Raw genomic sequence first — 12,356 nt, 5'->3', positions numbered from 1 at the left:
AAATACTTTGGGATTTTCTAAGTGTCATATTCTTGTTCAGCGACCTCAAATTAGTTAGATTTGAGTGGTTGAATCACTATTACACCCTCAAATATATGTTCCCAATATACTACAGGCGCCATATTGGTCGCCATCTTGGATTTCTGGATTTCTGAATACTTTGGAATATTCTAAGTGTCATATTCGTGTTCAGCGACCCCATATTAGTTAAATTTGAATGGTTGATTTCAAATTTTAATGCTTTCTTGTTGATTTGGCCATGGTGTGTTCCCTAAAACGAGCGCCTAAAAAGAGTTGCTTCGACGAATTTAGTCGGTGTGACTAGCAGGTAAGTCGGATCAGGTTCGTTCTTGTTTTAGATGAATCTTGAAATCCTACCGGTTCGAATGCTGCAAGAACGATCAAGATTGGTTGAAATGGAGCCAAATGCGAGCGAGTTGAATTTAGCGAAGCAACTGTTTCGGAGGCTTGGTCGTCCGTGTAAGTGAAATATGCCTTGGACGGAGGAGTGTTAAAAGTATCTTAATATTAATTTCAGCTGGTGAGATATTCTAATAAACGTGGGTATGGTAACAATTCTACAGTATCCGTAGTAGCTGAATAGTCGTATGTCGCATATATCCGAAACATATACGCTGTAATCTATTTATCAATCTTCAAATCAGATATAACTTTGCACCATCTACATATAGATGACTTTGTCAATATATTATTGATATTTTATCATTATGTTACAGTTATCCTATAATACTTATTCTATGTATTTGTTTATACTTAAAATCATTTGCTTTGCATGTTTTTTTTTCTACACATAACCGTTGAATGCTTATTAATATTGTATTTCCTGTCAAGATAATAATAACTACAGTTATTGTTGCATTCATTGATTGATCGATTCATCAAAAACCTTCAGTGACGACATTTTTATATGAACTTCTTATTGATGGAATTCATTTCACATTGCATATGCAAAAATAGATTTCCTTTGGATTGACTCTCATGTATAGGCTAGTTATCAGTATTTCAATAGTGCTTTGGTGATGATTGCAGGAACAGTTGCTTAAGTTCATTCGAGGACTTGTTTTTACAAGATATTATTCCACCAAATCATTGTTTAGAAAAATATTATATCTATCGATTTTTATCTATACGTATTATTTCGAGTTTTATACAGGTGATGTTTAGATTATTTCGTTCATCGTTATTTGTCGGCAGTTTTTAACTGATCTTTTGTTTATTAAAATCTACTTTAATAGTCTAATTAACTTCTAACTTGATTTACATGCTGCTTCGGTTTAAAAATCTTATAAATTTTAATAGATCACCTATATAACAAGTTCTTATATCAAAATTTTAATTCGTTATTATTGCACTATAATATGTGGAGCTGATAGTAACACAGTGACGGTAGCAATAATCGTGAATAACGTGAATACAAAAAGGCAGAATCTGAAAGAAAACAAAAACAAGATGTCAATAAAATAAATGAATAAAAATATATATAAGCTATAATTTGTTCTCATTTAAATAAAATATATATTTAAAAATATCATTTTGATTATGTCTTTCATCAAACATTGCATTGGGCGCAAGTTTGTCTTATTTAAATTCTAATGATAAGAGAAAATTTACCTGTCAACAACCATTGCTGCAAATTTCCAATCACTGATTAATTCTGCTTCCTCATCGGCCTTTCTCATACGATTCGTAATGAATTGCAATTCTTTTAAAATATAATGCAAATCCTTATGCGAACATCCCGACACAGAGTGATGTTCTTCTACCGTTGTTGGTCTAGAGAATCTATGGGAAGAAAATGTGGCATATTGTAGCATCGATAGATCTTTTTTTTTTTTAATTTAGCTAACCCAGAAGTACTGATTTGTGTAGTTGACCCAGTAATTCCACCTCCCGCATGCCTGAAATCATCCTCGATATCAAGCACATTAGCAAGCAGTGACTTTGATGACCTTTCCTTCAATTCTAGTTCCTTCATCCGATTAGTCAGAAGTATAGTTTTACGAGTGATTTTTTTGCCCGGTCGTCCCATTCGTAAAATCCACGGTAGCCATTGCAGAAATACTGATTTGATCTGAAAAGCAGCAAGTTCGTTTTAATGTTATATTCAGTTTATAATAATGCAAGTTTTTTTTTTTCTTGAATTAAATATTCCTACCCATGGAGGCATTTCATGTATGTCTGCCGTTCTATGGTGATAATTAAGAACCACAACGGTGAGCACCACCGATGATGCAACCATGAACATGATGCAATTGAAGTATGTACCTGTAAATAAATGATGTTACAAGTAATCAACTTGATTTAACAAAAAGAGCATGCAGAAAAAAACACTGAAAGTTGTACTAATGTAACTCTATACAAAAACTTATTTTACAGATAAATGTTTCAATTCTTTTGTTTCGTTCTATTCCAAAATACAACTCAATCTAAGTGAAAATTTTTGAACATCAACAGTCAAAACTACAGAAAAATAATGCAAGAAAATGGCAAAAGGAAACATGAATAAAAGTTAACTTTGAAACATAACAGAAAAATTACCGAAGAAGTGGGTACTAAGTAGAAAGAGAGGGGCCCAATCCAATGAAGGAAGCATTCAAAACAACATAAAAGTACACTACATTAAGTTTTTTATATTTATATGATTATTCATTGAATAAATAGTTATTTGTTATATTTTTAAATATGGTTAGTACCTGTTTTATTATTTTATCAGATCTTGAGGGTAAGGCATTTTTCAACGTGTTTTTAAATAGACGTTTATAATTAATTGTTTATCAGTACAGGCAATTTAATTTAGTTTTCTCAAGAGTATTAATATTATATAATGTTGAATTTCATATTTATATGTTATTTTTCAGCACGAAACTTTCAATATTATGCTTTCATTTTCTGTACAGTAAGCACTTAAAAAAATCGACACACAATCTCTGAATCCTTACAAAAACACAAAATTTGCTTGGATGTATTATTTTTTCCTTAATAATATTTTATCGACAGCTATCATAATCAAAAAAAATGCAGTATAATAATTGACAACACCTTTGTTTCTCGCTTCATAAAATCTTTCAGTATTTGCATGATTATTTGTATGGGTTAATAAAAAAATACTTGATTAAAGAAAAAATACAAAGTATCCTAAATGAATTGAAATAGTGGAAACACGAATTCGTTAAAGATCTTTTGCAGTAAGGAACAATCCATAAACCGCGTACACACTTTATGGGAAGGGGTAAAGGTTTGAGATTTACAAAAACTTGTCCACGTAGTTTATGGATGGTCCCAATTACAAAAATCATATATCATCAAACAAATCTAAACATCTACAAAAAGGCTGAAATTTTCGTATAACGATTCTTACACAAAAACATGTCTTCAATTTTATCTTGTAAACCAGCTAATGCAAATAGAAACAGCTAAAAAAATATTATTATTATTTAAAAAAAAAATGCTCTGCAAATGCAATTGTCAAAATTTAGATATAAATCTCACCTTAGAGCAAACTTTCAGGTCCTACCATTATTTTTTATGTTTTATTTATAATGAGTTATTTAAGAGAAAGTTCTTGCTTCAAATAGAAATTGTTATGTTTGCATTTAATTTGATATTTCTACTGACTTAATCAAGTTTTTTTTTGTCTTAAATTGACCTTTACAAGGATTGACCAACTTTATTAGGAATGATTAATAATAACATAATTAAAAATGAAGTGTAATTTGTGTGCTTAGTCGTGTCATGCATAAAGTTCAAATCACAAGCTTATTGAAAGCTAGTAAATTGGCTTTTAAGTTATTTTACTGAGTTACTATACAATGTTTATCGATATTTTAGGTAGTCATTGTAGTTTATTCAATCACTTTTAGAAACAATTCATAGGTTTTACATTAGTTTTATTGATTTCACAAATTGACTTTAATTAAGTACTAATTCTAAATAATCTACCTAACAATGGTACAGCTTCACTGGTTTTTGTTATGACATGTCCCACTAATAATGAAAAAACGGTCTGAGATACCAATATTGTTAAGCCTGCAATGGAACATTGAATGCATTAAGCTGCTTGTTAAATAAATTGTGGCATAATATATTTTTTTTAGAAATTTAGATAGATTTATAACAACGTTCTCAATTTAATCTCAAAATGGAGAAATTTCCGAGTTTATAAATGCATCAATTAAAATTATTCCAAAAGATAATAATTGTGTGACATAAAATCCTACAACAGACGTTGTCAATGTGCTTTTGCTTGAAAATTGAAAATTGAAAATTGATTGGCACTACGCCCCCTGGGGCATGGCCTTCCTCTAACGTGGGATTTCTGCTCCAGCGCCTCTGACGAGACAGGAGAAACCGGGACCGACGTTTTACTTCACCATCCGATAGAAGCTCAGTAGATAAGGCGGGAATCGAACCCGCGTCTCATAGCATCATCGGGATCGGCAGCCGAAGCCGCTACCCCTGCGCCACGAGACCCACTGCTTTTGCTTACATTAACTAAATATTAATTTGTTACGCCCGTAATAAGTTAAAGAACTTAATATATGCTAAGTTTCTTCTCTTTCTACATCTCATGCTGTGAACGTTTCCATCCAACAACATTTTAACATAAAGTTGAAATCTACCGTCATTCATAGAATAGGAAACAGCATTGACTTCTCAAATTTTTAACATCAATCAAAAATTGAATTGAATGTTTTTGAGCGTGAACAGTGCTATATAGTTATTCCAGTTGAGCTCAGATGCCCCAAATACACCATAGTTCGTCGCTAACATTTCAAATAGTATCAAGTACATTGACTTTGCGTGAGACACAGCACTATTTGAAATGATATTGTCGCGTTGACTGTATCGAGACGGGTATGAATCTTCAAGCAATTTCAATATGGCGACTTGTAGCCAGGGATGGTATTTTCTCGTTTCCTCGCCGATGGCGAGGGCTTTAAGGTATCGTCACTCGCTCAAAATATCAAATTTTCGGTGTTCTCCCAAAACTGCATCAAGAGAACGAAGCGAAAACGACGCCGATGAAATAGTGAGCAACGAACAAACCGATGCGTAAGACGGAAAAAAATCTCTCACACAGCCAGTCCCCTCGCTCAAAAAGCAAGAGAAAGAGCAATCGTGAAATTCTCTCGCCTGTAAGCTCTGTAGAAATGAGTTCATTTGTGTGCGTGAGCTCCAGTGTATGTACAGCTCCAGTGTATGTAAGCGGAAGGTCGATGGCTTGAAACCCATCTGGCGAGGCAAAAGGGGTAGGTGGCGGTCGAGAGGGGATATCGGCTGCTGCGGGAATTGACTTTGTCAAGTCCCAAGCCTCTCCAAAACCCATCCCATCCAATCTCTCGGACGATCTGTTGGCGACTGAGTCTGAGCGTTGAAGAACTCTGTAACTCTGCAGAGAAGAGCTTCAAATGCTACTTTCGACTCGGTCACATGCTCTCAGGCAAAATTCGAGCTGAAGATTGGGCTATATGATCGGTAACGATCTCTAGATGGGTCAAAAATAAACGAGATTTCCCCTCAATCTCGCTCATCTCCACGTCCTCGGATCGGTCTCTCGTGCTCGTGTGGCATGGCATTTGGGGGATTGGTCTGGGGAATGAGAGGGGCAACTGCTCGAATAATTTGTCAAATACTGTCTCGCTCAAACAATAGCGCTACGGAAGACGATCGTTCGGCAGGCTGTGTATAGCAGCAAAACAGAAAACCTGAGAACAGATCATACTACAATAGATACGCAAGAGTCGCAGTGGTCCGTGTCTGTTCACAGTAAAAAAAAAAAAAAAAAATGTACACAGCAATTTCGTGTGCGTGTCTCTCCGGTTGGAACGATAGTTCCATTGGAGCCAGCGATAGGGTATTTCGCGTCGATGTGATGGGCTTTCGATATTCGCGATAGCAAGCCGACCATCACTCGGCTGCGAAAGAGAAGAGAAATTTTAAGATACGAGGAACGCACCGAAATATGCATCAATGATAGTGCGATGGTGATGGTTTACCTACCCTGCTTGTAGCAGAAGGAAGTGAGGCATTTTCGCTATTTCTCACTGTTATGTGTTCTGCGTGCACGTCCGCAAACATCGACCACACACATACTAACACAAAGCGCCACCAAGAGGCAAAAGGTGATTACGAATATTTTTGGCACTTTCGTTAAAAATATGCGGTTTTGCAAAAACAAATAACAAAACCAACATTTAAGTGCAGTTCAACTGTCAAACTTGTAATTCGTTGCTGATTTGTTCGAAAATTTGTTAAAAATAATATGTTTTTTTGCAGCACCCCTTTTGGACGGACATTTCTGTTGTCACCTTCTGGTTCCCTGGATTGGCCATGGATAATTTCACAGTGTAATAAACAGGGCAGCTACCACCACGTGGCGCCACTGTTTCGAATGAGAAAATGATACAGGTTTTTCAGACGAGTTTCAATCCCGTGGTATCGGTCTGCCTGTGTGATTTTATCTAAGCATAAATATGAGTGTGGGTGCCCTCGAACTATTTCGCACTTTCAAACGCATAATAGACCAAGATAGCGTGTTCTATGGCAAATGTCGAAGCCAAAGTCAAGACTTCCGACACCGATTTTTTGTCTAAACAAAGTGAATTTTGATTATTATTTTTTCAGTAGCAATTGAAAAACGTGCAAATGAATAATCTAGAGCAGTTTGGCAGTGCATTATTTATGAATTCAATGAAAATTGATCGTAAACGGCTTTGTTTACAAACGACGCTTGAGACCTTTTGAAAACTAACCCGAGATGTGTGCCACTCAAAATAATCCACACGTTGATGCTACCTGAAAAATCACGTAGCACAGATTTTCCCCTCAATAGGCTCGTTTTACGTGACACACGTAAAAATAATGTGAAAGTGTACTGGCAAAAAAATGTTTTCACGTTGATGTTACGTGAAAAGCCTTATGGTATTTTTCCACTAGGGTTTTGCCTACCTGAGGTCCTGCTCGAAAAATGAACTTTTGAAAAACAGCTCGTAGATCTATATTCATGTATACCTATCGACTCAGAATCGAAAACTGAACAAATGTCTGTGTGTGTGTGTGTATGTGTGTATGTGTGTGTATGTGTGTATGTGTGTGTATGTATGTATGTGTCCAAAAATCTTGCCAAGTTTTCTCAGCACTGGCTGGACCGATTTTGATCAAACCGGTTGCATTCGACTTGGTTTAGGGTCCCATACATCGCTATTGAATTGTTTGAAGTTTCGATAAGTAGTTCAAAAGTTATATATAAAAATGTCTTTTCACATATATCCGGATCTCCTTGATATGCATGAAAACTATGTCCGGATCCATCATCCAACCCATCGTTGGTTAGGTCATCAAAATACCTTTCCAATGAGTCCAAAACATTGATGATCTGGCAACCTTGTCTCAAGATATGTCCACTTGAGTGATATTTATGTACTATTAGGAAGCCGGATCCCACTTAAATGTATGTAAACTGTGACCGGATCCACCATCCGACCCATCATTGGTTAGTTTAACAAAAGACCTTTCCAACGAGTCCAAAACATTGAAGATCTGTCTCGAAATATGGCCACTTAAGTGATATTTATGTGGTGTGGTGCAGAAAGCTGTATCCGGCAAGATCAACAAACCGATGCGCGAAATTCGAGAGCTGAAAGTGGTCGCCCATCTCTCTAACTTCTTCCTAGCCACGTCAACGTGGCATAAAAAGCTTTCGTCAACGACAACGATTTCGAAAGCTGCGCGCGAATGTCTTCCCGATCGGTTACATAGAGGACTGGGCCATTTTTTTTATTTAAGCAATGGAAAATTCAATAAAACATTGATCTGAATTGCAATTAGAACTGCATCTTTATTTTATTCTTTTTGACAACAAGTCTGAAATAAGATCATATTAGTACTAGAAGGTTACTATAATGGTTACTACAACAAACATTTAGAAATCATCAATTGATTCATTTAGCTTTTACGTGTGAAGCACGTAGAAACGACGTGAAATGATCTCGCCTAGCAAATTCAGTTTCTACTGAGGCCGCCTCGTAGAAGTTACGTGAAAGCTTTAGTGAAAAAAAACCACATAGCTTTTAACGTAACTTCAACGTGAATATTTTTTTGAGTGTGGATTAAAACAAATTGTGATTAAGGTGTTACATACGTGTAATTAGGTTTTACAGCGTGACGTCACGAGCGCACACGCACACACATTTTTACAGAGACACACGTGCAAAAAATGTAAACAGTGCAGCCAAGCTGTCAAATTTCTAACCTCAAAACCCGAGTCGGCGTGAAACCTAATTTGGTAAAATGTCAAGTGTTGTTATGATCACAAACAACAACTTTTATTAAATCAGTTTCCAGGGCAGTAAAATATAGATGTCCAACTCATAACAAAATAAATTTTTAGACTTTTGGCTTACAGCTATTTGAAGTTTGCAGTTAAAAAAAAACGGGTGCCACAATATCTCAATACTGCTTTGACCAAATCGGCTCAACATTTTGGTACAGTCTTATTGAACTGGATCCGTGTGCATGACAAAGACCAATTAAAAAAAAAAAGATATAAAAAAATATAAGAATATTTTTATGTTTTTCGTATACAAAATATTCAGTTTTGGATTTTTTGTATTTTTTTAAATTTTAAAATCACAAGATATGTCATGACAGTGATAAAATAAATAAATTATAAGCTCTACAGCATTGTCAAGGCGTTCTCGTTTGCGAGATTTCTACTCGAAACTAGGTATCCGAAGGGTTGATTGGTGAGGCAAATCTTGCAAATCTCTTTGTACACTTAAGCTTCCATCCACCCCGGGATTCAAACTGACGACCTTTGGATTGTGAGTCCAACTGCTTACTAGCGACTCTACCGAGACAGGACCCAGGGAGACGACTCCTACACCTGGAGTAAGCCAACGACCTAACCTCTAGATTAGACCGGGGCCAACATTTACTTCCTGCGCGGATGATTTGAATTTAAATGTTGTTCTATGATCAACCGTCATCAACCGTCAGTCGAGGCGCATTTCCCATTGACGTTTTCAGCGCGCGAAAATGTGCTTTTGTTTTGTTTCTCACACTTATTCAAATCAAGCACAATGTTTCGGCATTCCTCGTGCTGCCCCGCGGTTTCTTATTATTTGTTGTGGCGACTGGAATCGCGGCCCCTTTCTGGGTCTACGCCGCTGGACTCGCACTTGGCAGCTTTGTGCTTCCACCTTGCGACTGTCAACACAGCGCGTCAAGGGAAATGAGAGTTGTCACTGTTGTTGTAAATAAATGTTATTCTTGTTTTGTAGTCAGAAGAACAACTCGTGTTTTTATTTGTTTGACCAAAGGTCCTTTTTAATTTGTTAATTATTACACCCCACGACCTACAACTCGACCACCCTGCGGGTGTCGTCCGGGGGTTGTAAAATTAATGGCTCTTCAATGATGATTTTTCCCATCGGTTGTGAACCCCGGAACCTTGGCCTCAGGCATGTTGAGGAAAATCTCCTGCACCGATTTAGCGTCCTTCTTCGACGATGTCTTGACGGATCTTGGCATAATTAAACGGGATAGGAGGAATCTGCTGGTGGTGCTTGAGAGGAACGATCGTGTGTTGAGCGGCTTGGAACAAGAATTTGTGGGGGCAGTTTGTGGGAGATGAACCAAAATCTTCCCCATCTTCCCACCCTGATGAGTTTTATTTTGTTTCTCATTCGGTGTTGTCTCGCCTTACATGACCATTCGCCTTCATGCCTGTTTTGTATTTTCTCCTTCGATCACTCCGTTGGTCAAGGAAATGTGGGAAAAGTCAACCGACTGCAGAAGGATCAATTTGTTCTCCGATGTAGGTTATTCTTTCATACCGATCATTATCCTGCGCCGCATTATCTTGGACACGGTCCGCGTTGGCAGAGCCGGTCACCAGCCATAACATTCTCTAACTTGTTGGTAAACAAATAAAAACCCTCACTACTACATGAATGACCATATGCAGCATGCACGGCCTTTCAGGAACAAATTTTGGTGTTCGGGGCGATGGACTGCACATCTTTCTGGGGCTGCTCTCGCCCCCAACCCCCCACTCCATACCAAAAATGTAGTTCGCGAAAAATCGGTTTTCGTTCCTCTCTTTCCTTCCTCTATTTGGTGTTGGTGTTTAAAAAAGACTTTCTAGTCATAAATTTACCAACACATTCAAAGTATGTTTACATGGTTTACGGGTCTTTTGAGGTCTCAGTTGCAAGTTTCTGCTCATTTATAGGCGTCTGAAGGTTATGTGTGGTGAGCCACCCAAAACCTCTTTTACGCAAATAGACCGACGTTTTTCTTCTCCATCCGATAGAAGGCCAGGAGAATAAAGCGGGAATCGAGCCCGCGCCCCATAGCAACTAAGGGATCGGCAGCCGAAGCCGCTAACCACCGCGCCACGAGGCCCTCATGAGATTCTTCTGGGAAATATAATTTCCTACAACTTTGGTGCAAGAAGTTGATCCTGACGAATTACATATTAGCAATGCGATGAAAAGAAATTGGCTTAAATACTTGAAGGTATATAAGGGGTATATAGGAAGTATATAAGAAAATATATTATACTAAAAAAACACCAAAAATCAGGATCAACTCGGATCGTTTTAAAACTTCGGCAAAGTTGTAGGGCATTGAATTTCCTACAAGTATCACACACTTGGACAATTTTGCTTTGTAATTAGTCAATTTCTCAAGCATGGTGTGATATTTTTTCATGCTTTTTGGCGCAATTTGTTCGTCTTGTTCCAATATACAATCAGCTTAAAAAAGATTGCAAAAATATTTTGTGATTCTAGAGTATTTTTAAAATATTGAAACGATGTTTTTCTGCATACATTTTTGCGATTTTCCCCATATAAACATAATGATAAAAAGCGACCCTTAAACCTTAACCGATTTGGCTCAAAATTGGCACAGATACAGTTAAACCTCGCATAGTGCGCAGGCGTTATGCTTTGTAATTAGTCAATTTCTCAAGCACGGTATGATATTTTTTCATGATATTTTTGTCTTGTTCCAATATACAATCAGCTTAAAAATATTGCAAAAATATTTTGTGTTTCTAGAGTATTTTAAGAAATATAAAGGGGAGCGGCCGTGGCTGACTGGTTACGGTGTTCGCTTTGTAAGCGAATGATTCTGGGTTCGATTCCAATCTGCTCCCAACGAGGCTTTTGAAGGGGCCAGCCACCATCTAAAAGTATCTGTATCTTTAAAGGGTCACTTCCTAGCATGTTGGTATGTTCCACAAAGTTATTCCCCAGTTCAAAACCTATCTCCTACTATAAGAATCAAGTCATTTCATCGATTTATAAAAAAAAATCCTAATACAATGTAAAAAAAGATAGTTTACCATGGAAAATAAATCAAAATCCCATATAAATTTCAAATTAAAACTGGAGCTCCTAGACCTTACCAAATGGGCTCAAATTTTCAGGAGTGCTTCTGGGGACATAAAAGAACGAAATTCCGGTTGATGCAAGACAAAATAACAACTTTTGTCTTTTTCATAGAAACGTGAACCACGCTAATGGGTAATTCTCCGCCAACTCACACAGCAGTTGCCCCGACCCCTCTTCGATTTGCGTGAAACTTTGTTCTATGGGGTAACTTTTGTCCCTGATCATGAATCCGAGGTCCGTTTTTTGATATCTCGTGACGGAGGGGCGGTACGACCCCTTCCATTTTTGAACATGCGAAAAAAGAGTTGTTTTACAATAATTTGCAGCCTGAAACGGTGATGAGATAGAAATTTGATGTCAAAGGGACTTTTATGTAAAATTAGACGCCCGATTTGATGGCGTACTCAGAATTCCGAAAAAACGTATTTTTCATCGAAAAAAACACTAAAAAAGTTTTAAAAATTCTCCCATTTTCCGTTACTCGACTGTAAAAAATTTTTGAACATGTTATTTTATGGGAAATTTAATGTACTTTTCGAATCTTTATTGACCCAGAAGGGTCATTTTTTCATTTACAACAAAATTTTTCATTTTAAAATTTCGTGTTTTTTCTAACTTTGCAGGGTAATTTTTTAGAGTGTAACAATGTTCTACAAAGTTGTAGAGCAGACAATTACAAAAAATTTGATATATAGACATAAGAGGTTTGCTTATAAACATCACGAGTTATCGCGATTTTACAAAAAGAAGTTTTGAAAAAGTTGGTCGTCATCGATCATGGCCGTTCATAGTCACCCGCGACCCGCGACACGGACGACGAAACGAAAAAAACGCAAAAAGTAACTTTTTCAAAACTTTTTTTCGTAAAATCGCGATAACTCGTGATGTTTATAAGCAAACCCCTTATGTCTATATATTTTTTTGTAATTGTCT

At 36.8% G+C, this 12,356-nt stretch overlaps 1 protein-coding gene across 8 annotated transcripts in view; it reads right to left on the bottom strand.

Moving 5' to 3' along the window:
- Positions 1-517: 517 nt before the first annotated feature.
- Positions 518-12,356, bottom strand: part of LOC6043756 (neuronal acetylcholine receptor subunit alpha-7) — a 100,427-nt gene continuing 88,588 nt past the window's right edge. For 4 of the 8 annotated variants that reach the window (XM_038254484.1, XM_038254480.1, XM_038254483.1 and 1 more), the window contains 4 exons: positions 2,177-2,286; positions 1,869-2,092; positions 1,633-1,803; positions 518-1,449 (listed from right to left, as the gene is read on the bottom strand). In XM_038254484.1, the coding sequence (XP_038110412.1) occupies positions 1,365-1,449; positions 1,633-1,803; positions 1,869-2,092; positions 2,177-2,286 (590 nt within the window). In that variant the 3' untranslated portion in view covers positions 518-1,364. Of the gene's footprint in view, positions 1,450-1,632; positions 1,804-1,868; positions 2,093-2,176; positions 2,287-2,559; positions 2,574-3,960; positions 4,048-12,356 lie in introns of those variants that run through there. The other 4 variants (XM_038254482.1, XM_038254481.1, XM_038254485.1 and 1 more) reach the window with 2 other exon arrangements.

The sequence above is a fragment of the Culex quinquefasciatus genome, chromosome 2 (assembly GCF_015732765.1).
Source record: "Culex quinquefasciatus strain JHB chromosome 2, VPISU_Cqui_1.0_pri_paternal, whole genome shotgun sequence".
Lineage (NCBI taxonomy): Eukaryota > Metazoa > Arthropoda > Insecta > Diptera > Culicidae > Culex > Culex quinquefasciatus.
This window is presented reverse-complemented; position numbering and strand designations above follow the sequence as displayed.